Source organism: Anopheles coluzzii, chromosome 3 (assembly GCF_943734685.1).
Source record: "Anopheles coluzzii chromosome 3, AcolN3, whole genome shotgun sequence".
NCBI classification, from domain to species: Eukaryota; Metazoa; Arthropoda; class Insecta; order Diptera; family Culicidae; genus Anopheles; species Anopheles coluzzii.
In genome coordinates, this window is record NC_064671.1 from 67,289,732 (window position 1) to 67,315,952 (window position 26,221).

General features: G+C 39.0%; 1 protein-coding gene across 2 annotated transcripts; it reads left to right on the plus strand.

The window, feature by feature from the left end:
- The first annotated feature begins 10,587 nt into the window (after positions 1 to 10,587).
- On the plus strand, positions 10,588 to 25,875 carry LOC120957979 (transcription factor Sox-14-like). Of its 2 annotated transcripts, XR_005752001.2 has the most exons (3): positions 10,588 to 11,591; positions 23,854 to 24,471; positions 24,596 to 25,875. XR_005752001.2 is itself a non-coding variant. In XM_040380474.2 (2 exons), the coding sequence occupies exons 1-2, from the start codon at positions 11,365 to 11,367 to the stop codon at positions 24,275 to 24,277; spliced, it is 651 nt and encodes a 216-aa protein (XP_040236408.2). In that variant the 5' UTR covers positions 10,588 to 11,364; the 3' UTR covers positions 24,278 to 25,875. The 2 variants fall into 2 exon arrangements, 1 of the variants encoding a protein (XP_040236408.2); XM_040380474.2 differs by having other exon boundaries at positions 23,854 to 25,875.
- Positions 25,876 to 26,221: the final 346 nt, after the last annotated feature.

Sequence of the window (26,221 nt, forward strand, 5' to 3'; positions counted from 1 at the left end):
AGTGAGACAACTTAGTTTAAAAGCATGCGTGGTCAAAGAACTGCACCATGTAGCGCCTAAAACGGACTCCCTGCGATAGTTTGTGGACGTCATATGAGCCTGTTCTGGCATCTACAACATCACAGTATTAGACAACAATTAGAGCATAGCAAGAAGGCCCGGTATCAAATGACCGACGACCCTTCGCACCTTGGATGCCAAAGGAAGCTGAAAATGAATGACCGAGAGACAAGTGGCTACATCGTTGCATTAGCTTGTCCGGGAGGTCGATGCAATCCGCCAAACAGTGAAATAGTACCTGTAAAATATCAACAAATATCTCAGGAAGCAAAAACCGCGTCGTTCACAGGCTTCGCACCGTCAAGCAATGGCTCCAAAATTCAATTCGACCATTTATAACGAATTTCGGCTGAATTTGAATGAAATTCTAGTCCGGTCCAACATGCCTCAGCTGTGTTCCATCGAAATTTTCTGGACAAACATGATTCAAAAGCTCGTTTTTGCAGATTTATGCAAGAAAGTTTAAAGAATTACCTTTCAAATGCTGTTCATGTAAAGAAATGATCTCGCTTAGTTTATTTTTCTACAACGAGCTGAACAAATTACATGTTTTACTGCAAACGTTAGAAGAAACATGTTGAAAAACTATAGAAAATTTAGTATGAAGAGTATGATGCGCCAAAACGACTCTAATATGTCAATTTATGACTAGAAACGTAGTGTTTCGATCTTGTTTAACAAATGTATAACGTTTTTCATTCTTGTATTCTTTAACTTGCCTTTTTTATTATCAGTTTATTATAATTATTATTATTATTATTTTACACTTTTGAGATCATCTATAGGCTGCACAATACCAATAAGTAATATTGAAGGAGACACTGGGATCCTATATGAAAAACAAATGATAAATCTAGTGAGAAAATTGAAAGATTTTTGAATTAAATTTATTTTTGAGATTTTTGAATTTTTTTTTTTGGGTTTTACTAACCCTTTTTCTATAACATTTTAGCATTTTACATCTGAAATTATGCTGCTTTCACATACACCTTCAAAAGGCGACAACTTTACTTCCTTTCTTATGGTTCTTAAGAGCTATTCTTCATTTCTTCATCCTCACAACCCAGAATGCAATGACAAAACACAGATATGTAACGCAATTTTTACACTTTCTGATGCTGTCCATCCACCCAACATCTTCATCACACGCGCCCAAATACCCTCCGATACAAAAGGACGCTACTTTTTCGTTTCCCGATTATCGCTGGCCGAAAAAAGGCTCCTTCAATCGACGTGAGAAGCCCTAAGGGCAATTTGTATTTGGTGACCAGCAAAGGAACCAAGCAGAAAAACACTGCTAGTGGTACCATCGGGTCTGCTGGGAAATTCAATATATCTGTCGCCATGGGCAACAACAATGGAGACACACACAGGGGCACACAGAAAAACACACTACCGGTCAGGGAGGATGGTACAAGGAAGATGGAAAATCAATTCGATTTCACTTCCCCAACCCCGCAGCGCAAAACCTCACACAATGCCATTCACAGTTTTCAAAACATAGTATTAAGGACAATATCTTCATTTGCCTGGTGGTAGGAGCAGCAACACAGATACACACACCAAACAGGAAAAAAGGATCATATCGCAGTCGGGGGACTGGTGTGGTAGTGTCTTCCTGCAATAAGTAAGGCGGGTCGCAAATGAAATCCGAGATGCTTGGCATGGGTTTGGTTCGGGACTGTTATCTTCTTATCAATTTTTTACGCCCGCTTTCACACTGACCCACCACCAGCCACTGCACAAGTGCACACGGGGGCACGTGCGGTGAGCATAAAAAGAGCGCTATAAATTTCTTTGCTGCACACTTTCCATCGGGGGCTTTGCATTTATTCACCGCCAGTTATGACCAGCGGTCGGTTTGGGTTTTCTTTTTTTATTGTTTGAGGTGGTGGGAAAGCCCACCAATTTGCCCACTGTTGCAGGTTTGGAAGTTTAGTTCTTTATTCTTATTTATCGCTCGAGTAGTTTGTCTTTTCAATAGTTACGCGTAGCTCCGTAGTTTGTTTTTCTATTTTGCTATTTCTTGATTGATGCAAACTATTTTATTTTATTTTTATTACTTTGCTATTACCACTTAGTGTATTTTTACTTTCATTTAAACGTCACTACATATTTTTCTGTTTAAATTTTCATTTGTGTTATGAAGGTTAATAGCAAATATCTGTTTATGATAAGTAAATATAATGTAATATAAATACATGAAATCAAAAGTGACACGAAAAATTAAGACTTTTACACAGTTTATAAACCGTACTTCAGAGAAGAAATGTGTTACTTAAAAAAGTTTAATAAACTGATAATCTTAAACGCAAAACGAAAAAAAAAAACAAAAGGAATATAAACGAAACATTGCAACAAACCAGTCATATACCAATTGGTGTCAATTGAATAGAACATCCAAATGCTAACTATACAATAAGAATGAAGCAATGAATTAAAACAATAAATAAGATTACTTTATAATATAAAAAAACAAATGAGAATATACTTCAACGCAATGACTAGAACAAAACATTATATTTGTGACGCTAATTTTTTCATTAACGGAGTTTAAAAAAATTATATAAATCTTAAAATTCAATCAATTGTTTTCCAACAATTATTTTAAGATAAAACAAAACACATATAAAAAGCAATTGTTTAATGCTGTAGCTCATTACTATCGTACATGTTCGTCGTTCCCTGCTCACCATCAAATAATTCACCATTAAATGTTGCCAGTGTTTCACCTACCGATTCTAATCAATTTAAGTTTACAGCAAACGTTTGCCATAATTTGCGACCATTTTATCGGTCCCGATAGGGATAGGTGGACGTTTGTTACACCACCGCAGCAACAACAAAAAACCCTCATACTGTGCCGAAATGCGGTCAGAAAGTTCGTTGTTCGATGCCATTCAGCGAACCAACCAATCGATCGGCCGATAGAATTTCAATTTTCAAATTGCTCTAACAAAGGGTCCATTACTATACACACCAATGCCCGTATTGTATCAAGCGTAGTAGTATTTATGATCGGTAGGTGCCCAATTGGCACAACCCTTTTTGCAGATTCTCACTGAAACCATTCCAGGGCAGATGATAGCGATCCCATCGGACTGATGCCTTCTTTCCATCGACTACCCCTTTAATGCGTCCCATACCAGCAGCGGACTAGGACGTACAGAACAGGGAACAGTGTTGCAACGTCCCCCTGCATGGCTAAGCGTCTAACTTATTGTTATGGCATTTATAATCCGTCCTTCAGTGTGGGGATTATAATTCTTTATTGCCGAACGGTGGCATCGGCAGGCGTGCGTACGGATATCCCGCCAGAAGCGTTCACGTGCCGCGCCTCACGCTCGCTTGCGCAAAGCGAAGGTCATGAGGCGTGCTTCACCATTGCTCTCCCATTTTGTGTGTGTATGCGATGGGTAATATAGGCACACATATTCGGGTCGGTAGGGCGATGATTAGACTCCGATAATGACGGGATTGTGTTTATTGTTTACAGTGTGTCTATGATGATTATTCATAACCGAAAATCTTCATCTTCGGAACCGCCGCGAACCGAGTGCTGGTGAGGTGGGGTGGGATTGCGTTTGAAGCGAAGGGGAAACCCGAGTTTCGTTGCATACATTCCTGTGCGTGCGGGAACAGAAAGGATTGTTGGTAGGGACTGTTGAGGGACTGTTCAATTGAAGAAGCGTGCAACGAATTAGTTCCGTCTGGTGAAGTGGGCACATATTAATGTGCTCTGCCGTGCAGTATAGGTGCACCCAGTGGAGATGAGTGAAGTTTTCCATGTGCTTCCGGCTGCAATCGAAGAGTAGCAGCGAATGAATCTACTTACTGACCTGCGGTACAGTAAATCTTTTCTTTCGAATGAGGCATACGAAATGGGAGATACGCATAAACAGAGGCTTTTTCACTATTCTACTTAAACAAAACCGGAGTAGAGAATGTTTGTAAACATAACGATTGTGTGAAACAGGAAACGTGGAGTAAATTCACATTAAGCAACTGAGCCGAGATAATTTATTGTCATTGAAAATGACCACAATTAGGTTGACCAGACGTTCCATATTGAACGGGACAATCCCGTTTTTTGTTAAACCAAAAGTGATATCCTGTCGTTTATGTACGAAAAATCTAATTTCACCCGTTTTTGTATGTACTGGTCTAATGGCAATTATCTATAACCTTTATCATTATGGAGATTAAAAACCGTCGCGAACAGTTACATTTATATCCGTAGAGGTACTATTTCATCTACAAAGGTAGAGGTACTCATTGAGATGCGCGGTTCAAAATCGCATAAGCCTTGATCAAAAAATCTTCTTGGTTGCAAACTTTCTTTTTCTTGCAATTTTCTTGGTTGCAAACTTCATGGTCGCAAACTTCCTCTGCTCAGAGTTCTTGGTCACAATCTTCTTGTTTGTAAACTTCCTGGTCGTAATCTTCCTGGTCACAGATTTCTTGGTCGCAAAATTTTTGGTCACAAAAATCTCGGTCGCAAAATGCTTGGTGACAAATTTCTTGGTCGAAAACCCTTGGTGGCAAAATCCTTGGTCGCAGAATTCTTGGTCGCAAAATTATTGATCGCAAAATCCTTGGTCACAAACTTCTTGGTTTCAAACTTGTTGATCGTAAAATGTTTGGTCGCAAAATTTTTAGTCACAAAATCTTTGGACGCAATTTCTTGGTCACAAACTGCCTGGTCGCAGAATTCTTGGTCGAAACATACTTGGAGGCACAATTGCGACACAGACGCAAAATCCACAGACGCGAACTCACTTACTGTTCTACACAAAGTGTGTTTGAAACTGTTTTGTTCTGTTCAGATTTTTTTTTCAAATGTTTAGTTTGTATGAAATCTAATTTGTATGAATCCAGTTTATGATTATAGAGTTTCATTAGTTCATTAAGGGAATGTTTAAGACTAATGAACCGACAAAATAATAATAAAAGATAAATATGATGCTCTCGAGTTGTTAACTGCGACAATTGAATTATCTATGGAAAATAAAACTGATTTGATAAAACAAAAACCTTGTATTTTTCAAGGTTTTAAAACGTCCCTTAGCAAACAAGAAACAGACCATGCTGATAAGCAGAGATAAATATTTTCCAGTAAGCTTCTAAATAACTAGTATTTCAACAGTTCATTATTACATTTCACAAGAAACAATATAAGATAATGATAGTTCAATGTTAAAAACAAATATATTTTTCATCATTTAAATATCGAAAGCAAATATAAAAAATGTAATCATAATGATATGTTATTTTCTTTTTACCCTCTTTCAAAAACTATCAAGTTTGAAAGCGTCCCTGTTAACCAGTAAACATGTGTTTTTTTTAGACTAAAGCAGAAAAAAGTAGAGTAGCAATAAAAATAAAACATAAAGTGTTATCAATCAGAAATGAATAAAACAGCATATCATTTCATGCACAAAACCCACACATAGTACACAGCGCAATGTAGTCATAAAAGCACATCATACAACAACCAAAACACAATGGCCCGTTTGTGTGTGCGATGGCATCTCGAAACCAGCATTCCAACCACAAATGAGTTGTCAATAAACATTTTCCCATCATCATCATCATCATCATCATCGCTGCCTGCTCATAGGTCGCAAGCAGCACAACAACAACAACAGCAAAAACCACACAACACCACCGCCACAGAAAGCCACCGGAACCACGTGTTGCGCGCGTTTACCACGCTTACTACAATTCCGCAACAAGAGTACTTTGGCGCGTCTGACACTCACATGCTTTCTCTCCGTGCGTGGCGCGCAAAAAAGGAGGACATTGTTCGGGCTGCCTCCTTTGTTAGCCCTAGGTATGTTTGTGTGAGTTAAGAGTAAAGGACATGCTCAGGCAGTAGCATCTCAGCGCAAAGAAAAATGTCAACCAACACAACCAAATCACGGGAGCGATTTTCCCTGTCGAACCCCCACAATTTTCCCAAGCACATTTTCTTTGTCCTCTCTCTCCCCTGTTTCGGCGGCGAGCGAGAGCGACCACGCTTTTCGTGGCAGGCGGAAAACCACACCCGCTAATTTTTCTTATTGGCTGCTCTCTGCTGAGCTCCCCTCGGCAGCGCACGAAACACAATGCGCCGGTATGGAAAAATGGATGTCATTTTCATCTAGGCTCGTTCGCTCTCTCGCTCTTCCTTTCGCTCTTTCTCTTTTTCCGCCTTGTCGCACCCACGATTGCCGTACGTTGTATTGTTTTCCTGCTTTGTCACACCGAAGAAACGAGTTTAGATTTACACAATGATGGCCGCGCGCGCTCGGGCTCGTATCAGCGCTCAGTGTTTTGTGTCTGCGTGTCCCCCATTGCTGCTTTTGTTCGGATGGATCCACCCGACAATGGATGCTTTCTTTCTGCCTCCCATTGGATCGTTCCGAGGCACTCGTTTACCAGCCATAGTGTGTCACACGGAGCCCTACCGCTTTCAAGAGTCATGTAAGCATTTTGTCATGTTTCATTTGATATTTTTATACGTTTTGTATGGTTTGTTTGTGCGTTTTCTGTGCGTCGGGGAGGTTTTTTTACGATCGCTACTCACCGAACGCAAGAAGCATATGGGCAGAACTTATCGATTGTTTGTATAGCAACAAAACCCCGCCGTGCCTTGCGTGTACTTTCTTCCGTTTTCTCCCCACCTTTCCTTGCCTTGCGGCGTATTTTATGGGAAAGAAAAACATCTCACACAGTAACAACAGCAACGACGACAAAGGGAAGAGAAAGAGACTAAAATAAAGCCAACAAACTGGTTGAAAGGGCCAACGCAACACACACACGCACACACAAAACATGAAAAACAGACATTTTTTCTTCGGCTTCGCACAGCAAACACGTTTACTTAATGATAAACATGCAACAGTAACAAACGGCACCATAATAATAATTGCTCGGGAGGAATTGGATAAAGAGCAGATAACGTCGAATGGAGAAAAAAATACACACACAAACACCATTATGACATTGGCCCGATCCAATACAAGATAACACACGCTTTGTGGCAGGATAAATGGGATCAAGCTGAACCCGTTTAAAGATATAAACAAATCCTAAACAAATCCTGAAGACACGAAGACGCCTCAGAAACGCCTCACAAGAGGCTTGGTCTTTCGAATAAAATTACCTCTAATTATCTCCGATTTCCGGTTCCCCGGTGTGTAGCCATTAAAAGAAAAAAAAACACTTCCCAAACACCGGCCATGATGCTGATGGCTACTTATGCTGCTCTCATCGTACTTCCCCCCAATCGTACCCGCCGAGTGGCGTGTGCTTGTCTGCTGGGGAAAGAAGGTTTGATTGTCTGTTTTCCACGTGCTTGTCGCTTTGTGCGCAAGACTGCTTTTTCCACTCACAAATGGGAATTTCTATTCTTTTCGTTTTTCTTTTTTTCGCTTTGAAACAAGACATGGTTTTTACTGTTGTCGTTTGAACTGAAAGAAAACACGCACACAAACGTAGTGTGGAAAACGAGTTGGGAAAAGAGAATCCGATCGTTTGTTGTCTCGCTCGCTGCCGGTACGACAATCGGAGAGTGTGGCTCTGGTTAGCGTATTTTCACACATCTGGGAGCATAACCTGCACCCGCACTAGAGTAGCGTAATATTTATGTTTTGTGCCTGAGTTCTACCAGCACCAGCATCAACACACACACCAGCAACAAAGCGGAATGTGTTTGCTGGGCGGTGTTGCTTTACTGTTGTTGCGTGACGATTCAATGAATGGTTAAAAAGTCGTACAAAAGCAGCGTACATAAATGGATTGTATTGGCGCTATCCAGTAGTAAGCAATGACTAGTAGGTTTTTGGATCTACTTAAAAGAATCAAACTATTTTTCTTGTACAAAACATATAGGATCATATTATTCAAACATTATGTTCTAAATGGTTTAATGACATAGCTGATTATTTTCTTTTATAAAATAGCGAACGAATACTTTATAAATAGTCATACCTTATAAAAAGGACTATTGTACTGATTCTTCTTCTTCTTTGGCACAACAACCGTTGTCGGTCAAGGTCTGCCTGTACCCACTAGTGAAGTGAGCTTGGCTTTCAGTGACTTATTGTTACCATAGCAGGATAGTCAGTCCTACGTATGGGGGCACGGTCTATTTGGAAGTTGAACCCATGTCGGGCATGTTGTTACGTCGTACGAGTTGACGACTGTACCACCAGACCGGCCCCTGATAGCTTCTAGATATTTTTTTAATGAAAATTGAATATTAAAGAGAATAAATAAATAAAATAATTATACTTTGTTGGCAGTACGATGGTACAGTTGTCTACTAACGTACCAGTCAAGGGAAAAACCTCTTATCTAATGGGTAAAACAATAAGACAGAGATAGCCTAGAACCATTTGTGAAGTTAAGACAGGCTTGATTCGATCACGGTTGTTGTACCAAATTAAAAAGGTTCTATTATTATTATTATTATAAAATTAATAATTATCATTATTTGTTTACTATAAAAAATTATTTTTATTTTTATAAAAATAATTATTATTCAAAACAATAAAATAATAAAATGAAATATAGTTTAAAAAAATATTATTAATATTAATATTAATAATAATAATAATAATAATAATAATAATAATAATAATAATAATAATAATAATAATAATAACACTAATAATAATAATAATAATAATAATAATAATAATAATAATAATAATAATAATAATAATAATAATAATAATAATAATAATAATAATAATAATAATAACAATAATAATAATAATAATAATAATAATAATAATAATAATAATAATAATAATAATAATAATAATAAAAATAATAATAATAATAATAATAATAATAATAATAATAATAATAATAATAATAATAATAATAATAATAACAATAATAATATAAATAATAATAATGAAAATAATAATAATAAAAATAATAAAAATAATAATATAAAATAATAATAATAATATTAATACAAATTATAGAACTTAACTTTGTTCCATCTTTTATCCAATTACTTCCGTTCAAACTAAGCATTAATTTGTATTCAAGATCACAACGACGAACCTTTAGCGGTGATACCTCTCAATTTGTGATGTGAACATTTACAAAAATATTTGACTATATTTGGCACATTATTTAACACGAAATTGAGACAAACAGAGTTAGAAAACACTACATAACCAAAAATAACCATTACTTTATAGACACACAAAAAATGCTATGCTTTCCGCCACGTTGCAACTGATTATATGATTCGTGTAGAATCCTTATTTTGATAATCGAGAAGACGCCTGACAATCTTTACATAATATTTAAACGGTACATTTATTCCAAATGAGTTCGTGTTTATTTTCTTTAAGCTGTAGCAGCAGCTGTAGATAGAACGTTAAAAATAATAAAGCTGTACGTTTTTTTAGATTTTAGATTAGCAGTTTGGCATAATTTACAAATCATGGGAATTTCACGGATTTTTGTTTCGTTATATTGTACAGTCGTTCGATCACAAAAGCCCCATGCATAGCCATTTCAACACATTTTTTTATAAATATTATTTGTTATGAGATACAAATTTCAGAACGAAAGAAACTACAACAAACTTTTAGTATTACGTTTATTGACATTCATGCAGCACATTAGATATTTTCCAAAAAAAGTAAAAAAGCAACTAAAATGAAGAGCTGTAAAGGAATGCTGAAGTTTCATTCATGAAACTGCGCTACTACTACACCACAAAACAGGATGCTTCAAAGCAACAACACCTCAATCCCGCTTGTATATATAATGTGCTGCGTCTAAAAAAAATCCTTCAAACGAGAGAAAAGCTACACATTACACATCAAAAACACAAAACTGTCCGCCTCCTGGAGTGCGGGAGACCGAACGCTCTCAACCTCTCCACATGCTTACACACGCCGCATATCATCCGGCGTAAGAGCTATCCTTTTCAGCCGTGCATCATTTATGAGCCTTCGCGCCCATTTCATTCGCCCACATGCGAAACCAATACAGCATCTCGCTTGTGCACCGTGCCAAACACACATGTGCGTAAAACACCGAGCGTTTGTGTTTTTTTTTTTTGGTTGTTAGATCCTCCACAAACAACAACGCATCTGCGAGGACAACGACAACGAGCGAGCCGGACGGATGGAAAATGACTTTTCCTGCTTTTCACTTTTGACTCTCACGTATACGTACACACGCACCCACACAAAAGGATTCTTTTCATGCTCTTCAATCTTAGTCGAGCGCATTGTAGTGTATGAAAAGAGAGAGCAAAAGAGTGGGAGAGAGACTTGCGTTCTCTTTTTTTGTTCCATGATTGTATGTGTTTTTCTGCTCCTTTCTGGTCTCCCGGAACGCCACCGTTCTTCACATTCTGGCCAAGCACACTTACACACACACGCATACACAACCAAAACGGGCAAATGTGCGAGAGCGAACGCAATGTGGGTTCACGTGCACCGCTCATTCACACCCAGCTCCGCTTAGTCTTTCCCTGTTTTTTTATCAAAATATCAACAGTGGAACAGATTATGATAGGGACCATTATGCGCTTAGAACCCAGCGTGAAAACATCGGAATCTCTCAGCGCGTCCCAATCACGCTCGAGCCCGTGCCCGAGACAGTCAGCCAGCCAGTCAGTCACTCACTCAGTCAGACAAACCCGTTGCTCCACACGCCAACATCTGCACGAGATGTCCGATCGCGTATCGCGTGTTGGGTAGTCGCGTTTCGGGTGGTGGCGTTACATTGCGTTTCCACGGGTCACTGGATTGCTTTTCCAGCTCATGATTAGTGGCTATTGACAGTTGTTGGTTATTTGAGTGCGTCTGTGGTTAGGTGTTTGTTCTCCGCGTGGTCAAAATGACACCCGCGTGTGGTGATAGTGAAGCGTTTAATCGGCCGCCTGTTTCCGGATTGTAGAGCTCGGCGTATGAGTGTGCCATGTGTTTATTGGTTTGATAGGAAAAGAGCAGCGGAATAGAGCCACCAACATCAATCGAATTGGGTGGAGTTTGTGCCGGCTAAGATACAATTGTAACACGCGCAGATAAGACCACTTCTCCTGTTGGTGTGGGAAAGCGCCTCGTGATAACCAGCTCCAGCGCACGAGATCCCGTGTGTGTTGTCTACTAAAGACCACGCAAATAAGGAAGCGATAAACGGTGAAACGGTTTATGAGAAGTCATCTCGTCAGTCGAGCGATACCTATTGTCTCTATTGTTTGTGTGCGTATTTGTGTTTGAAAGTAGGCGAAACAAGTGCTTTCTAGACCACTCAATCCAAAACCCCTCCATCATCACCATGGACATGACTATGGCATCGAAGAATCACAGCCCCGCCAGCGCCGGCGAACACATCAAGCGACCGATGAACGCGTTCATGGTGTGGTCCCGCGGTCAGCGCCGCAAGATGGCACAGGACAATCCGAAGATGCACAATTCGGAGATTTCCAAAAACCTCGGCGCCCAATGGAAGCTGCTAACCGAGGGCGAAAAGCGACCCTTCATCGATGAAGCCAAGCGGTTAAGGTAAGCTGACCTCTCTAATTCCCGACGGCATTATTCATCCCTTCGATAATGATGATGAGGCAAATTTGCGAAATGTCGTAAATATCTCAAGGTCCCATTTGAGGTGCCCCAAAATTGCACAAGAACTCTCCCTGAGTCACGCTATTTTTATTTGTTCGCCGTGTTTGTGTTTACATCACATGAACAAAGCAAGGTGAAGGGACTAATGAGCGTGGAGAAGAGAGAGAGAGAGAGAGAGAGAGAGAGAGAGAGAGAGAGAGAGAGAGAGAGAGAGAGAAAGAGCTGGTCCGAAGACATTATGAGGTGATAAGCGACCACCCAAAAACCACCACAATCCCACGCTTTACGATGGTGACGATGATGATGATGATGGTTCACTTTCAACCGCCCCCCCCCTCCACCCCCAAAAGTGCCTCGTGTTATCGATCATCATAAACGTGCAAGCGGAATTGTAACAAATGATTTTAATGCCCGGTTTGATCGATTTCCCCTGGATAGGCTTAAGCCCTATTCCGCGAAGCCCATTACTAATTTTGCTGATATTAGGGCATTGTTGGGGAGGTTACGATTTCGCTGTATTCCTATTATACTAGTGCAGTAATTTAATCGCAGGGATTATGGCGACGCGAAGAGTGATTTGCAGTTTATCGTTACGGTGTAAAATATTAAACCGGGATTTTGCTTGTACTAAAAGTGCTGTACTATCGATAGAGGGATTTATGTTTTACCTTCAATTGTGAGAGCGATATAATTCATTGCTTTACGGATATTTTCTTGGAAGTTGACTCAAAAATTCAGTGCCAACAGTTATTTGCTGCGCTTTATTTTTCAAAAAAAGTTATGAAGCTTTGGTTTTTAGTACAATTTGTTCTAAACATACGTTGTATGTAATATGCCCAGAAATTATGAAAACTTAATAAAAAGTGACAAATATAAGAGTTAACTCAGCACATTAGCTTAGTATTCGAAATAACATAAGGAGACAAAGTATAACCAGAACTACGAAGGATAGCCAAGATAAACACCTGGACATAAAAATGGACAGGAACAGGGAAATAGGTATAAATACAATTTTCGATAGAAATAGAGTTCAGGAAAACAGTTTGTCCCATGAAGTGAATAAAAATAATTGATACCAAAATACTAAGTAGATGCATAACCGGGCCTGGCACTCTGTTTCCAATTGTTGAAGACTTCGACTAAGGCTTTAGCAGGAAATTAGATCGAATAAAACACCTGGCAGGAACAGGAACAAGTATGAGTCATACTAAAAAATATATAAAAAAATTAATAAAGCAAATAAAATATCGCATGCCTGGGTTTTTGTATATAACTATGAAATTTGACTGCTCAGCCGTTTAACCGGGCTAAATTAACTAGTAAAGAGAAAAAAAATAGTTTTGTAGTACACATATCTAGGTAAAATGCTCAAACAAACGATAAAAGCTGGAATTTATACTTTTTACCTAACTTCCTTTACATACGCTTTCAATTGAATCCGCGTTTTGTGCAGAAGTTTAATATCACTTTCAAATACAACATTAAAAACTGATAAAAAGTGTATTTAAAACAGAAAGATAACAAACGTATAAAATAACATAGAATTGCACCCTCTAAATAAGAAATAGTAAACAGCTCAATATGTGCACAGTGCTGCGATACACAGTGCTGTATCAAGAATTACCTCTAAGAACTGAAAAATACATAATAACACGTGCCACTTTAATTGATAGCAGAACCTACTTTTACAAGAAAATAAACCTAAATCAAGTAGACGGACAAACAATTGTATTGCGTGTTGAGCCCCGTAATTTTTTCGTAACATTAATTCAAATTGAGGGCACCAAATTGGCCCAAGTTTTCGAACAATAATTCAAATTGAGGACACCCAAATTTTGGCAAACAAATGTTACACAAAACTCCCCACATATGTGCCACAATGCTTTGGGGTATTTTTTGTTCAAAAACTGGTTCACATTATTTGCAGTATTTGTCGCAGAATAAAACAAAAACAAACATCCCACTGTACACGTTCGGGCACTTTATAATTGTACAGCTGCGGGCACAAAAGCTAGAACGTTCCACCTACATGTGTTTGGCGGCTTTCAGGAACACAACACTTTTATGCATACATGGTGATCGTGTGATGGATTTGGCCAATCAAAACCAGATGTATTTTATCGGCCACGAGTATCGGCCGGCAGATGAAAGAGAGCCAGAACAAAATCTAGAACAATCGAGTTGATGATCATGCAATAGCGAGATGGAACAGAGACGGGGAAGAACTATTCCCAGTAAATGCAACCAACATTGAGCTAGTTGCTGTATTGAGATGAATATTTTGAATATTACTTAAAGCAATTATTACTTCTAGACCACAACATGTGACACGAAGCCTACGCGTTTTACGATAAATTCATTTTAGTGTTCGCCTGCACCATTCTCATTAGTTTCCATTACTTTGATGCGATGAACATAACGAACTATTGTGATGATTATAGTCGGAGAAAGCAAAGGAAAAGAAAACATCTTTACAAAAAAAAACTAAAGCCCCTCATATGCACACACATGCACCCAGATGCTTCTCTTTGGTGGCGATCCTTTGCCGACAGCACACAGCCAATGACGGCCAATGTCGGCACAAGTAAACAAGAGAAATGAATGAAACACGGTTCAGACGGCACTGGAAATCTGGAACGAATTTTGAAGCCTAAAGCCGAACGGAAATCTCGACTCGCGTGTGTGACAAAACAGACCCTCTGTTGCTCGCTGATGGATTTTCATCATTCTTTCTCGTTTCGGGACAATATTTACAACTGACGTGACACCCTGCCACCCGACCGGAGCCGTCGGTTGACAGTTTCAACAGTGTGCTAGCCCAAGCCCAAACATCCCTGCCGAGCTTCGAGGACACTCTGACTGCACTAAACAATCATAATTTGCATTCGTTGTCAAGTGATGAACAAAGGAGAACCCCTCCCCTGGTTTCGAACGAAACGAGCACAAAATATGACGATTGGTCAAGTAGGGATGTGAAGTAGCGCTGTTGATTGTTTACCAATGTTTCTTCTAGAAGCCCCTGGTCAGGACACACTTGTGACAAATGACACTTTTGCATCTGTTCGAGAAGAAAAGTGAACTGAATACGATTTACCCTTTTTTCGGTTTAAACAGATTTCAGAGATTTCCGTTCGAGTGGTTTTCTATTGACTGTTTAATTAATCTGGATGACATATAGGAAAAGAATTCAATTGAAAGACACACAAAATCTAGAATGTTAGCGTATGTGTTGATAAAGCGTAGCTTACTTAAGCAGGCATCTAAATCTCCCGTGCAAACAGGCATACGTCATGGACAAATAATAAATAATCACGGAAGGGTGGATTATAACGGCCGTGATAAGGGATTTGTTTTCATTATTCGCGGAAAAATACTCAATATTAATGAAGACGTTGCCTCCCACGATGAACTTATCAGTGAGCTTCTAAATTGATTTTCAAAGAAAGAAGAAAGATTTACATTACGTTGAAAATATATTCATGTTCCTGCAGAATTTCGTGCTCCTTATAGCCAAGAGTGTTGAGACAATGAAAATTGACAATATTGATTCTAGTCTCATAATTCATTAACTACATCATTGTAGAATAGTTTTAATTTTTACGCACAAGTATTTCTGAAGACGTAGACTAATAGAGATATAGTATAGAAGTTTAAACAAGGTTACAAACACACTTACTGCTTTATTAGGAGCATTTTCAAGCATTGAGGCCCTTCACGATTCTAGTCAGTTTTTTGTATGGAGTTTGACAGCTGGAGGCTGAAATCATGTAAACACTTTATACAAAACCACACATAAAACTAGCCTGCAATTTTCAGTCTAGATTATTTTAGCCTCAAAGCCAGAATTATATTCGAGTACCTGTTCGAAAAGATGTCAAAACAAGGTCGTGTATGCATTTATCGCAATGTGCATTAGAGAAATCAGGTGGGGAATCTAGAATCAAAGAGTATGTAAACCAGGTACTCTCATGGTACGTTTTTTATAACTAAATTTGAATAACATTTTTTGACAGGACGGGTGAACACTTTTGCGCAAACAAGCTTCCTGGAGGCTTGACGAATACACAAAACACTCTTGAAATCTTCATTAAGAAGCAGAAGTGATAAAAATCAGCCTTCTAAACCCATACACCTTCGGATAAGCCTACCTGTATGTTATACCGACTTAGATAGCTGCTCGAAAACTGCTATACAATGCAAACAGCTGACAGGCTGAAATTTCTGCCAACTGACTTAAAACGGGAAGGACCCTATTGTCGGGAATTAGCAACATATTTGTAACAATTACACTCTATTAAATCTAAGAATTGACGAAAAAAGTGAAAATTTGGTAGAGCAAATTAAAACAATACAAAACGCCTAAATAACTTAAAAGATATTTGTTTTCAACATTCATTGACCAGCAAAATGTCTTCCTTGATTAAGAACGTTCTTATGACGCATACATTTAATTAAGACATATTTGTAGTTGAATAAATGACGAGAAGACTATAGTGGTTCTAGTGGAAGTAGCCTGTAACAGATTTTTTTAAGTCTGAAATATGCACAAACATGAAATTATTTTCACCAAACGAGTATTTTCACGTGACAAGTAATTTAATTGTATACATTAAATATCATATTTTAGCTTATTAAAACAAATCTAAAGCCCAAAGCTCTTTTTTCATTTTTACGCTACTTCAATCCACTGCTTTACTGACAATGATCATTCCGTATTCCCCATTTTGCCGTACAAATTACACTTTCACTTATTGCTTTTCATATCCCTCTCTGACCTACCACACACACCAAGCGGGAAGAGCAACACCGGACCTTACATGCCCGGTAGCTAAACGGTACACGTTGTCCAGGGAAATATATCCTTTCCGGGTAGGAAATGGACAGTAATTAAGCGAATGAAACGACTTAATTACTTCCCCCCACTGGCAGGATCATCCGACTGGCATTCCTACGACCGGAAAAACACTTTTATAAACAAAGCCACACAAGAAGCCAGACGTAATGAGATTATTAATGATTTAGTTAGTCTCCAGTCTGGTGATGATTCTTCTGATGATACACTTTTATCACAAAAATATTCGATTGTCAATTTTTCCTGTCATTCAATGAAGTACTGTCATACAACTCTAATCATCATGCACTTTAACATGGAAGAATGGTGTTAGCTTCCCCCTTGCACAATATTGTCCCATTGTTCCACCAAAGAAAGGATTCATTATTTACGCATTGACTAAGTGTTAGCACACACACACTGCAATTCCGATGCATTGCATTCCAGTGCAGTTCCGATGACGTCTGTGTGCAATGTGCAGAACACCGACAGTCCGTCTCCAGCCGACAGGCACACGCCGGAGTTAAAACAAACGAACCCAGGGGTGTCGATAAAACGCTCCAAATTGCTGCCTTTTTGTGTGTCGGGCAGCCACGACACACACATACAAAATGCAGGCCTTTTAGCCGGCAAAGCCTCTATTGTATAAGGCTTAAATGTTCTCATCGGGACTGTGTTGTGTTTCAATTTTAAGCCCATTGTGCTCCGACACTGGCCCCTTCTTCGCAAAGACAAACAATCAAGTTGGCAACGGGACCGGCAGAGTGGTTCACTCGTTCAGCAATCGTGTATCCAACAAGCCGAACGGAGTGCAATCGCTGTTGACAAGGGGGAGCGCCCCTTGTAGTGGCGAAAAGGCGAACAGTGTGGCGAATGTTTGCTGATTTCTTTCGGAAACCATGAAGCTAGAGCCTTGATTACATTAAGCTTAGCTTTGGCACCGGAAAGATCCCTCCAACTAATAGATACATTGTGGTGGACACGAGAGCGAGCGGAATTGTGTGTGCCAGACAAGGACATTTTATTTAATTTCGGCTCGAACTACGAACTTTTTCCGTAACCGATCATCAGGCAACGGAGAGGGAAAAGAAAAACAGAAACAGATAAAAGACACTCACACGAGGCGGCACTAGAGCAAATAAACAATTCCGGCAACGAAGCTATTCATCCACGGACACATGTGTGTCTGTGAGCCAAAAAAGAGCATAGCGCAGTCAGCAACGATCTTAACGCAAACATCTGGAAAAGAATCCTGCCGGTGTGATGATATCCTTCCTAAAAGGAGCCTGCGAAGAGAGACCAGCAGAATAATACAGATAAATTTATTAGTTTCTGTGTTATTCTTTGTATGGGGTTCGTTGTTTCGTCCTGAAAAAGGAAGTCCTTGACTCACGCCCGCTATTATGGCAGCGAGATCAAGTGGCAACACTAAATTACAATGAGAAAAGCCAACGAGCGAGCGGAAAAAAGCGCTATCTAGGATGAATAGGGAAGGCAACCGCAATGAGAATGTGTCTGTGCCTATCTCAAACCAAGTCAAGGATTCATGTTACACCGAACTAATTTAGAGCTCATGTTTTGCGCGTACACACACTCGAGATATTGAGGTTTAATGCGTTTTTGGTGAGTCTTGTTTCCTCTTTGTTTGTTACATGGCAATGGCGAGAAGAATGGTTCTTGTGTTTTTCCCGTTGTTTTTTACTCTGTTCGTGTGAGTAAATGACTTTTGAAACGAGACCGTAACCTAAGGAAGAGATAAAACTCATTGCTACTGATGCAACAACAGACACTGTCCCCATAAAATGCTTAACGTGAGTGAGATAACACAGAAGAAGACACTTATGGAAACTCGCTGCGGATGCGCAGCTTCTGCTTATCGAGTGTTTTCCTCAAAACGTTTACCATCTTTTACAGTGTGCTAGCAAACACAACATAAAATATTCCTATTTTAGAACCACAGAAATCACAAAACGGACATTTAGACGCACAAAATTATGCCTTCAGTTATTGTGATGGAAGTCGGAATTCCTAACATGCTTTTAAATTCGCGAGTGAAGCTCCTCACCACAAACATGGCTTTCGTACGCTATCGCAGATGATTTTGCAAACAATAAAGATGACACTTATCGATATGACGACCTCCCGTTCCGTTCCTTTTCTTTTCCGTGTCATATCTGATAAGCGTTGTTGCGCGCATTTTTCAACAATCCGGAACAATACACACACACGCGCGCATACTGAAATCATGCATGCACCCACGTGGGGAAGGTGCACAAAAAGAAACGTGCACACCTTCCGGCCGTATCATGAAACGGCATTTACACCTTCGTTTAGTCAGCAACAAAATCCCCTTATCAGGTCGTCAGCACTGTTGGCATAGTGTCGACAGAGATAGCCACTTTAACACAGCGGGAATGAAGGATAGTCGGGAGGGTGGTGGAAGGTGTTACGTTTCTTCCGGACGCTGTATCACACTGCACCAAAAACGCTTGAGATTGCAGAAATTTGCTTCCATGCTTCTAAGCTAAACGATAAAAAAACGGTCGATCAATATTGTATATTGCAGTCCTCAATTCTGTACTTAACAATTGAGCTCATTTTTAAACGACAAAAATGGTTTTTCATTTCATTGATGTCCAAGGTAATGTTTGACATGAATTTTTCAATTAAATAACTTTTTACCATAAATTATAAAAAAAACTCAAGTTATAAAAATCGATAAAAAAAATCCCAGCTCAAAGTGCAGATCATACATACAATTACGTACTTTTACAGGGTTTCTCTAGCCATTAAAATTCAATCTCTTAAAATACCTTTCAAAAATAACTATGGAAACTCCAATCATCTGTGATTGGTTGCTTTGCATATGTTCGATACACATTTGACATTGGTGAATTGGGATTTTACGTATTGGAAATGAAGCTTCCAGCTCTAAGCTGGTTAGAGCAACCCTGTAATTTCATTTGGGAACAAATTTTCCTTTTTCAGACACTTATCCATCATCTTCATGTTTTAATGCAACTTCAGCAAATTAATCTATCTTCTTTCTGAAATAGTTTGAATTATATTCGTGTTTTCTTCTTTAAAGCAGAACGACAATGTTTTAGTTTTAATAGCGCAATTTATATTTTAAATCTAATTCTTTGACATTCGACGTCTGATTTGGCGTTTTCTTCATCTTGATCAAGGTGGATTAAAAATATCAGGTGGAGTAATCTAGAGCATTTTGACAATTCGTCACTTGAAGTAAGGTTCCCAGGATTCAAAAGTTGTTTACGTGTATTTAATTTGATAATATAATTTATCTACCACATTTTTTTAAATTATATATACTTTAAAAATATATTTTGAGCCTTGCGAGTTCTTATTCAACCTTAAAACATAGATTCAAGTGTGTTATTTCGAGTTATTTTGTGAATTTATTGTATAATTTATTGTATTTTCGACATGTTTGAGGATAAAAACTAATAAATCATTTATATTTCCTATTTTAACATTTATTCCTCATTATCTACGAGACACATGGACAATTTAAGTGAGATTAGAACTCTTGCTCACATGATTTTAAATTTCGTGACGAAACAAAAAATCAAATATTTTGTTTTTATAACTCATTTTTTCGATAAAATTAATATACATAGACAAAATGCACGTAGTAACAAAGAAGTCTGTTCTATTTGACATGCCTTATGTGCGGAAACCAATGGTTAACGGTATGAAAATGACGTAAAGTCCTTAGACGTAAGTTAGTTGCGAAAAGGTTTGACTAACAATAAATGGGTAATTGTGAGTGTGTAAATATAACTTTATCAAAACCGGTTAAAAAAAATTTAACTGATAAAAACTACAGTAAAACATCTATCAAAAGAACAGCAATACATCTAAACTTTAAGTTCGATTTAAATTGACCCAAAGTGATGTTCTTACATTGTTTTGTAAGAGCTTTGCTTTGACTATTTTGACTTGTTTGATGTCAACAGCAATGGAATTTACAGCAAAACAAACCATGTTGATAAAGACAACCCTTTTTTGCAACGAAATTCATTCACAAATTTGCACAACCGTAAATTTAACACAAATTTTACGTGTTACTCTTCATCACTCCATATTAACACCAAAAAAGTTGCTTCCCCCCTCTGTTGGATTTCTTTCAACAAATTGGTTCCCCAATTCAATTTCATGCATGCGAAAACCTTACATCCGCATTAGCAATGGTGCCTGTTTCGACACGGCACATTCGTCAAACCAACCTATCGGAAAGATTACAAGCCGTGGGTAAGTACGGCAGTAACACCACATCAAATTGTCGCCAATGAGTGTAAATCAGGCTGGTTTCCTTACGATTCCTTTCCGGCTTAAAACGCTGATACCCGTACTCGCAGACATTGATTTCGACAGAAAAATCACATCCATGAGTCGTCATTCGCTCGGCGCAAAAAATAGACCACATACAACAGCATCAACACACACAAACCCACAAAAAAAGAAACAATCATCGCCAGAGCGTAACAAAAGTAGCATAATGAGCGAACAAATGGTACGCTCGATGAAATAATGAAAAACAGGATCAAATTAATTTCCAGCCTCCATCCGCTCCGCCATTGTTGGAGGCGATTGTTGGATTTGCGTATACAAATCGCGCTGTCATAATCCCTCTCACTTTGTAGTGAGCATCGTTCGCCCACCGCCAGCGGTAAATGGGGATGAGGAGGAAAAGATTTTTCCTCTTTTTAAAAAGGCGTGTGCGAAAAGCCCATCCCACGCCCAACAACGCCACACCGTTTTTCTCCCCAGCTTCGGATGATCATTTAGGCTTCTCGTAGGTTGCGCGTGGTGGCGCGTGTGTCTCTGTCAGCCCCTGAGTGCGTGCGTGCTTGCGTGCGTATTATTTTATTTCATTTTGTAGCGCATTTCATTGTGCCGTATGCAATTAATAGCGCAATTGTCACGCATTGTTATCGCGTGGAGTTGTTTTTGCAGGAGTTGTTCAGAACGGAGTGGGGACCCTGTGGAACATCCGCGTTTTGGAACGATGCTAACAAACGAACTGCCAGTTTTCTAACGGTCCTGCTGTGGACGAACCAGTCAGTCAACCAGTGTGTTCAGAAAAAAGGAACAAACGAATCTTTTTCATCCAATTTTATGTTTGCTTTGGTGGCGCGGCGCACACGGTTCGGGATGATGCAAACGTTTATTTGATTATTTTGCCGGATTATCCTTAACTCATTCGATTTATTGTGAATAGAGGACAACAAAAGAAGGCTAAATTGCTAGACGCTTAACTTTACACGAATAATCCTGCAATAACATTCGCAAACTAAAGGGTCACCAAAGGTTATGAGCTCTTATTGTGTAGGGAATGATTTAAAAACATACAAAAAAGAATCTCAAAAAAGTAAAATTCAGAATTCGCTTTTTCCATGGCACGCACGTTTTCCATGAAATATGAATTTGAAATATCATCTTACCATTCTATGAAGTTTCCATTGCCTTCTGATATTAAATCTTCAATTTTCTCAAGAAAATGAAAGAAGACCGCTACAATTATTCATTTCTCGGAATTATATCGCGCGGGAATTAACCGTCAAACCCGTCCACGCTTATCAGCAAAAGGCTACCAATGCACACAATGCATACACAATGGTGATGTTGCTTTCGAACTCAACACACAGGATCATCAAATTCTCCGAACCCATTTCGATTCCAACGTGTTCGATACGCGATGAAAGGCAAACATGGAAATTATCGATTACGAAATTACCCTCTCTCTCACACACACAAGGGGTAAGGGAACGAGCGGCTGTACCGTCGTTGTTGATTCAATGTCAACACGTTGGACTGATAAGTTTCGTGTTAATTTCAATGCCTTTTCTCTCGGTGCGGTTTGGTGCGGCAGCTGGGCGACCTCAGGGCGACCCTCATGGGAGGCGAATGGAAAGTAAAAAAAAACGCTGATGTTTTAGGATGTATATTTTATCTTTAGTTTGAACAAAACCCGCGGCGGTTCGAATTGATTCTTTGTAGCGATCAGTAAAATATTTACTTTAATGTCGGTAAAATATACCGCAAAACAGTTTTGTTTGATGAGGTGATTAATAGAAGATTTGGATAGTCATCTAAGACTTTTGATGTACTATTTACAATCCAGTGTCACTATAATGTATTGAGCAAAATTGATAATTTACCTCCTAATATCTTTTTATGATTATCTACATTTGTATTCTTTACCGTGTACCTAACCATCTCTTTAGGAATTTACGATGTATTTCTTGTAACAATGATATTTTTTGTCCACTTTACCGATGTCTATAATCTTATTTTACTAACTAAACCAAAGAGATCTACGTTCAACATATGGATTTTTATGGAAGCTTTAACGATATTCAACACACTTGGATATCGAGTCTGTTCCCGAGCTTCGAAGATATCAGGGTAGATCGAATATCGCATTTTAAGAACATATAGCCTAAAAACCTGTAATAACCAATAACGTGTGCGTAAGATAAATGAAAGGTAGTATGCACTACAAAATTCGTTATTTATGAAGATAATATGAGAAAAATTCAAGATAACAAACAAATAATAACAATATTAGATAACTTCAGCATGATCACAGATCATATCCAAGATGATAACAATCAAGAGATATAGCCAACAGATGTCTATAAACATATATCAAGAAATTGATTTCTGAGTTACTTTGGTTCTAGCCTCTTGAAGTCGGAATGCGATTAGTTTCAATATTCAATTGCGTTTCAGGACGATTACAAGATTACAATGGATCTATTTGAAAAACAAAATGTTCTCTGACTTAAACCTACTTCAGATAACCGTGGTAGAGGAGTATGACTTACTCAATTGTGAAGTCCATAATAAAGGACTCCCATTCCGGTTTGTTATGACTAGAATTTGTTTGTTTTTAGAAATACTTCGAAATATATCCGAGATCTTAAACGTCTCTCTATTAGCATCCTGAATATCTATTTTTGAGACACTTCACGATTCTAGTCAGCTTTTTTAATATGGAGTTTGACAGTTGGAGGCTGAAATCATTAAACACTCCATACAAAACCTCATACAAAACCTCATACAAAACCTCACACAAAACTAGGATTTTTTGACAGGACGGGTGTAAACTTTTGCTCAAGCAGGCTTTCTGGTAGCTTGACAAATACACAAAATCTTCATTCAGAAGCAGAACCGATACAAATCAGCCTTCCAAACATCATTTTGGATACCGATGACAAGTTCATCGTCTTGTACTAAAACATAATTTGACTATGATTATACAGTTTATTACATTTTCACACACTTCTTATTTAAATTTCAATATCGTTTAATAATAGCGCTGTTCTCTATTCTCTTTTCCAGAGCCCTACACATGAAGGAACATCCCGACTACAAGTACCGGCCGCGAAGGAAACCCAAACCACTGGTAAAATCGCCCACCCCAAACAGCGCCAACCACCCGAACGGTACCGGCCCGTCCTCAGCGAAGGAGCCCACCCCCCAGTCACAGTCCCCGGTCGGCCGGACATCCTTCAGTCCCACTCAGCTGACGACCCCGGTCGGACTACCGCCCGGTATCTTCCCGTCCTACCACTTCGCCTACGATCTGCACCAGAAAGCGTTCTGGAACCTGTACGGACCCCACCTGCTGTCCACCGTCGTACCGTCCGCGTATGCCGTGCCTCCCCATGCCGCCCTGCCGCTGTCCTACATTAAGCCGCCGAAAGCGTCACCTCCCTCGCCGATCGCACCACCGTCCCCGATACAGTCCGGCAACATTATCTGACCTACGCCACTGCGCTACAGCGCCGAGCATAATGTTTAGGGAGCGTAGTGTTTGCAATTCTCTCCATCTCACGATACATATCGGCATTTCCGCAAGGTGGCGCAGCACCGTAGAGAGCCCTGTGTATGATAGTGTTATGTCGTGTCCTTCGTATAAATGACTCCAATTTCTCAGCGGTTCTTCATGACAAGAAGGTATAGCGAATAGTGTCGCACGAATTAATTTTGCAATATTATCAACATAAAAGCTTTTTCATGAAAAAACAACAAGATATTTATTACTCTATCCAGCCTCAATCCCTGTTTCCTTTCTTTTTAGTACACACTTTTCACTCACTTTCACACTCTTTATCTCTCGCGCACAATCAAATCGTTGTCTATCGCCTAAGACTTTCTTGATGGTAGTGTTTATTTTTAAAAGCTCGTAACAGGTAGTCTAATTAATTACAATCAATCATATCTCATCGGGTGAGGCGATCATGGTGTAAAAATGTAATAATCCCCAATCGCTCCCGAGGAAGCGTTCTAACCGTGCGGGGTAATTGCGTACTGCTCCACAGCGTCCGTTCTTCAATCTATGAAGACACTAAACCTGGGGCGTAATGTGTTAATTTTTAGGAAGGCGATAAAAGGCCATGTAAAATGCTGTTTATCTGTATGTGTATAGAGTAAATAAGTGGAGACAAACAATGGGTCAAACAAATCTGTAGGATGATGAAAGGGGTATCCATTATTGTTTTCAAGCAATGGGAGTTCCCGCGCACTCCAGGTGAGGTACTAAAAGCAAAACAACACAAAACAATGGCGAGAGTAAGGAGCAAAGAAGGGAGCAAAATGACTAACGCAAACCAAAATAAAACCACCTGGTTTGGGGGCTTCGAAAAGCCCTTCTATTTCTGCTTCTCCCTGTACGATAAATGGTCGAGGGAGAGAAAGAGAGGAGAAACAGAAACAGTTACGGCATGATAACGGATTGTGTACATTGTGATAAGAGAGTAGTGTGAACCGAGCGTTGAAACCGAGCGTCCCGTGTTACAGAGCCATATCAGTACGAAGCGAGTGAAAGCAAATACCGCACAACGGCACCAGGTTGACCGCATTTCAAACACTCGACGAAGTTAGCATTCTATTCAGCGCTTCAGACTTCTTTCTTACGGAGGATTTCTGAGTTGTGTGCAAGGAGTATTAGGTTGCTCAATTTATGTTATAAGTGTACAGTGACATGTAAGACACATAAGCCCAGTGAATTTCAGATCAAGTCTTAATACATTTCCGGTCTCTTGAATTTTCCCGCTAGTTTACAAAGAACACGGAGAAAGAATTCGAGAGAAAAGGAAATGTGTCAAAATTATAAATCAAAATTGTTACCTTATTATGATTAGTTAACTCATCGGTGTATATTTTAAGTAAGCAATAGAGGGAAGAAAACAACAGCTCAAATCAAGAACCAGAAAAAACACACGTTTGTAAAGGGAAAACACGTTAGTCACACACGCACACACGTGGGGTCGCTCTGGGCCCCATTTGGCAGAGGCTCTCTTTTTGTCAGTGTTTAGTGTCATACACTATCAATAAAGACAGTTTTAAGTAAATCGAAAACACTGATTGTTTTTTTTTTATTGTTATTTGCACATTGTTCTGATTATTGGAATTATATTTGGACTTCAAGAGAGGCAAACCCCGGAAACTCTCATACTTTCAGTAGTATACATGCAATAGCCAAAAAATGATACTAAAGAATAATGGTATCTTGATTCAAAAAATAAAATTACAAGTATTTTCTAAAGTTGATTTTGAGTCACAAACTTCAACTAACGAATTAACGGAAGTTTGAGGAGAAAAGGCTTTATTCATTTTTGCATGTTTTTTGCAGTTTTTTGCAGAGTGATATTTAATTTCTAAAATGTTCTGCAAGGAAAACACGGCAAAATAATTGGTCGTAAAG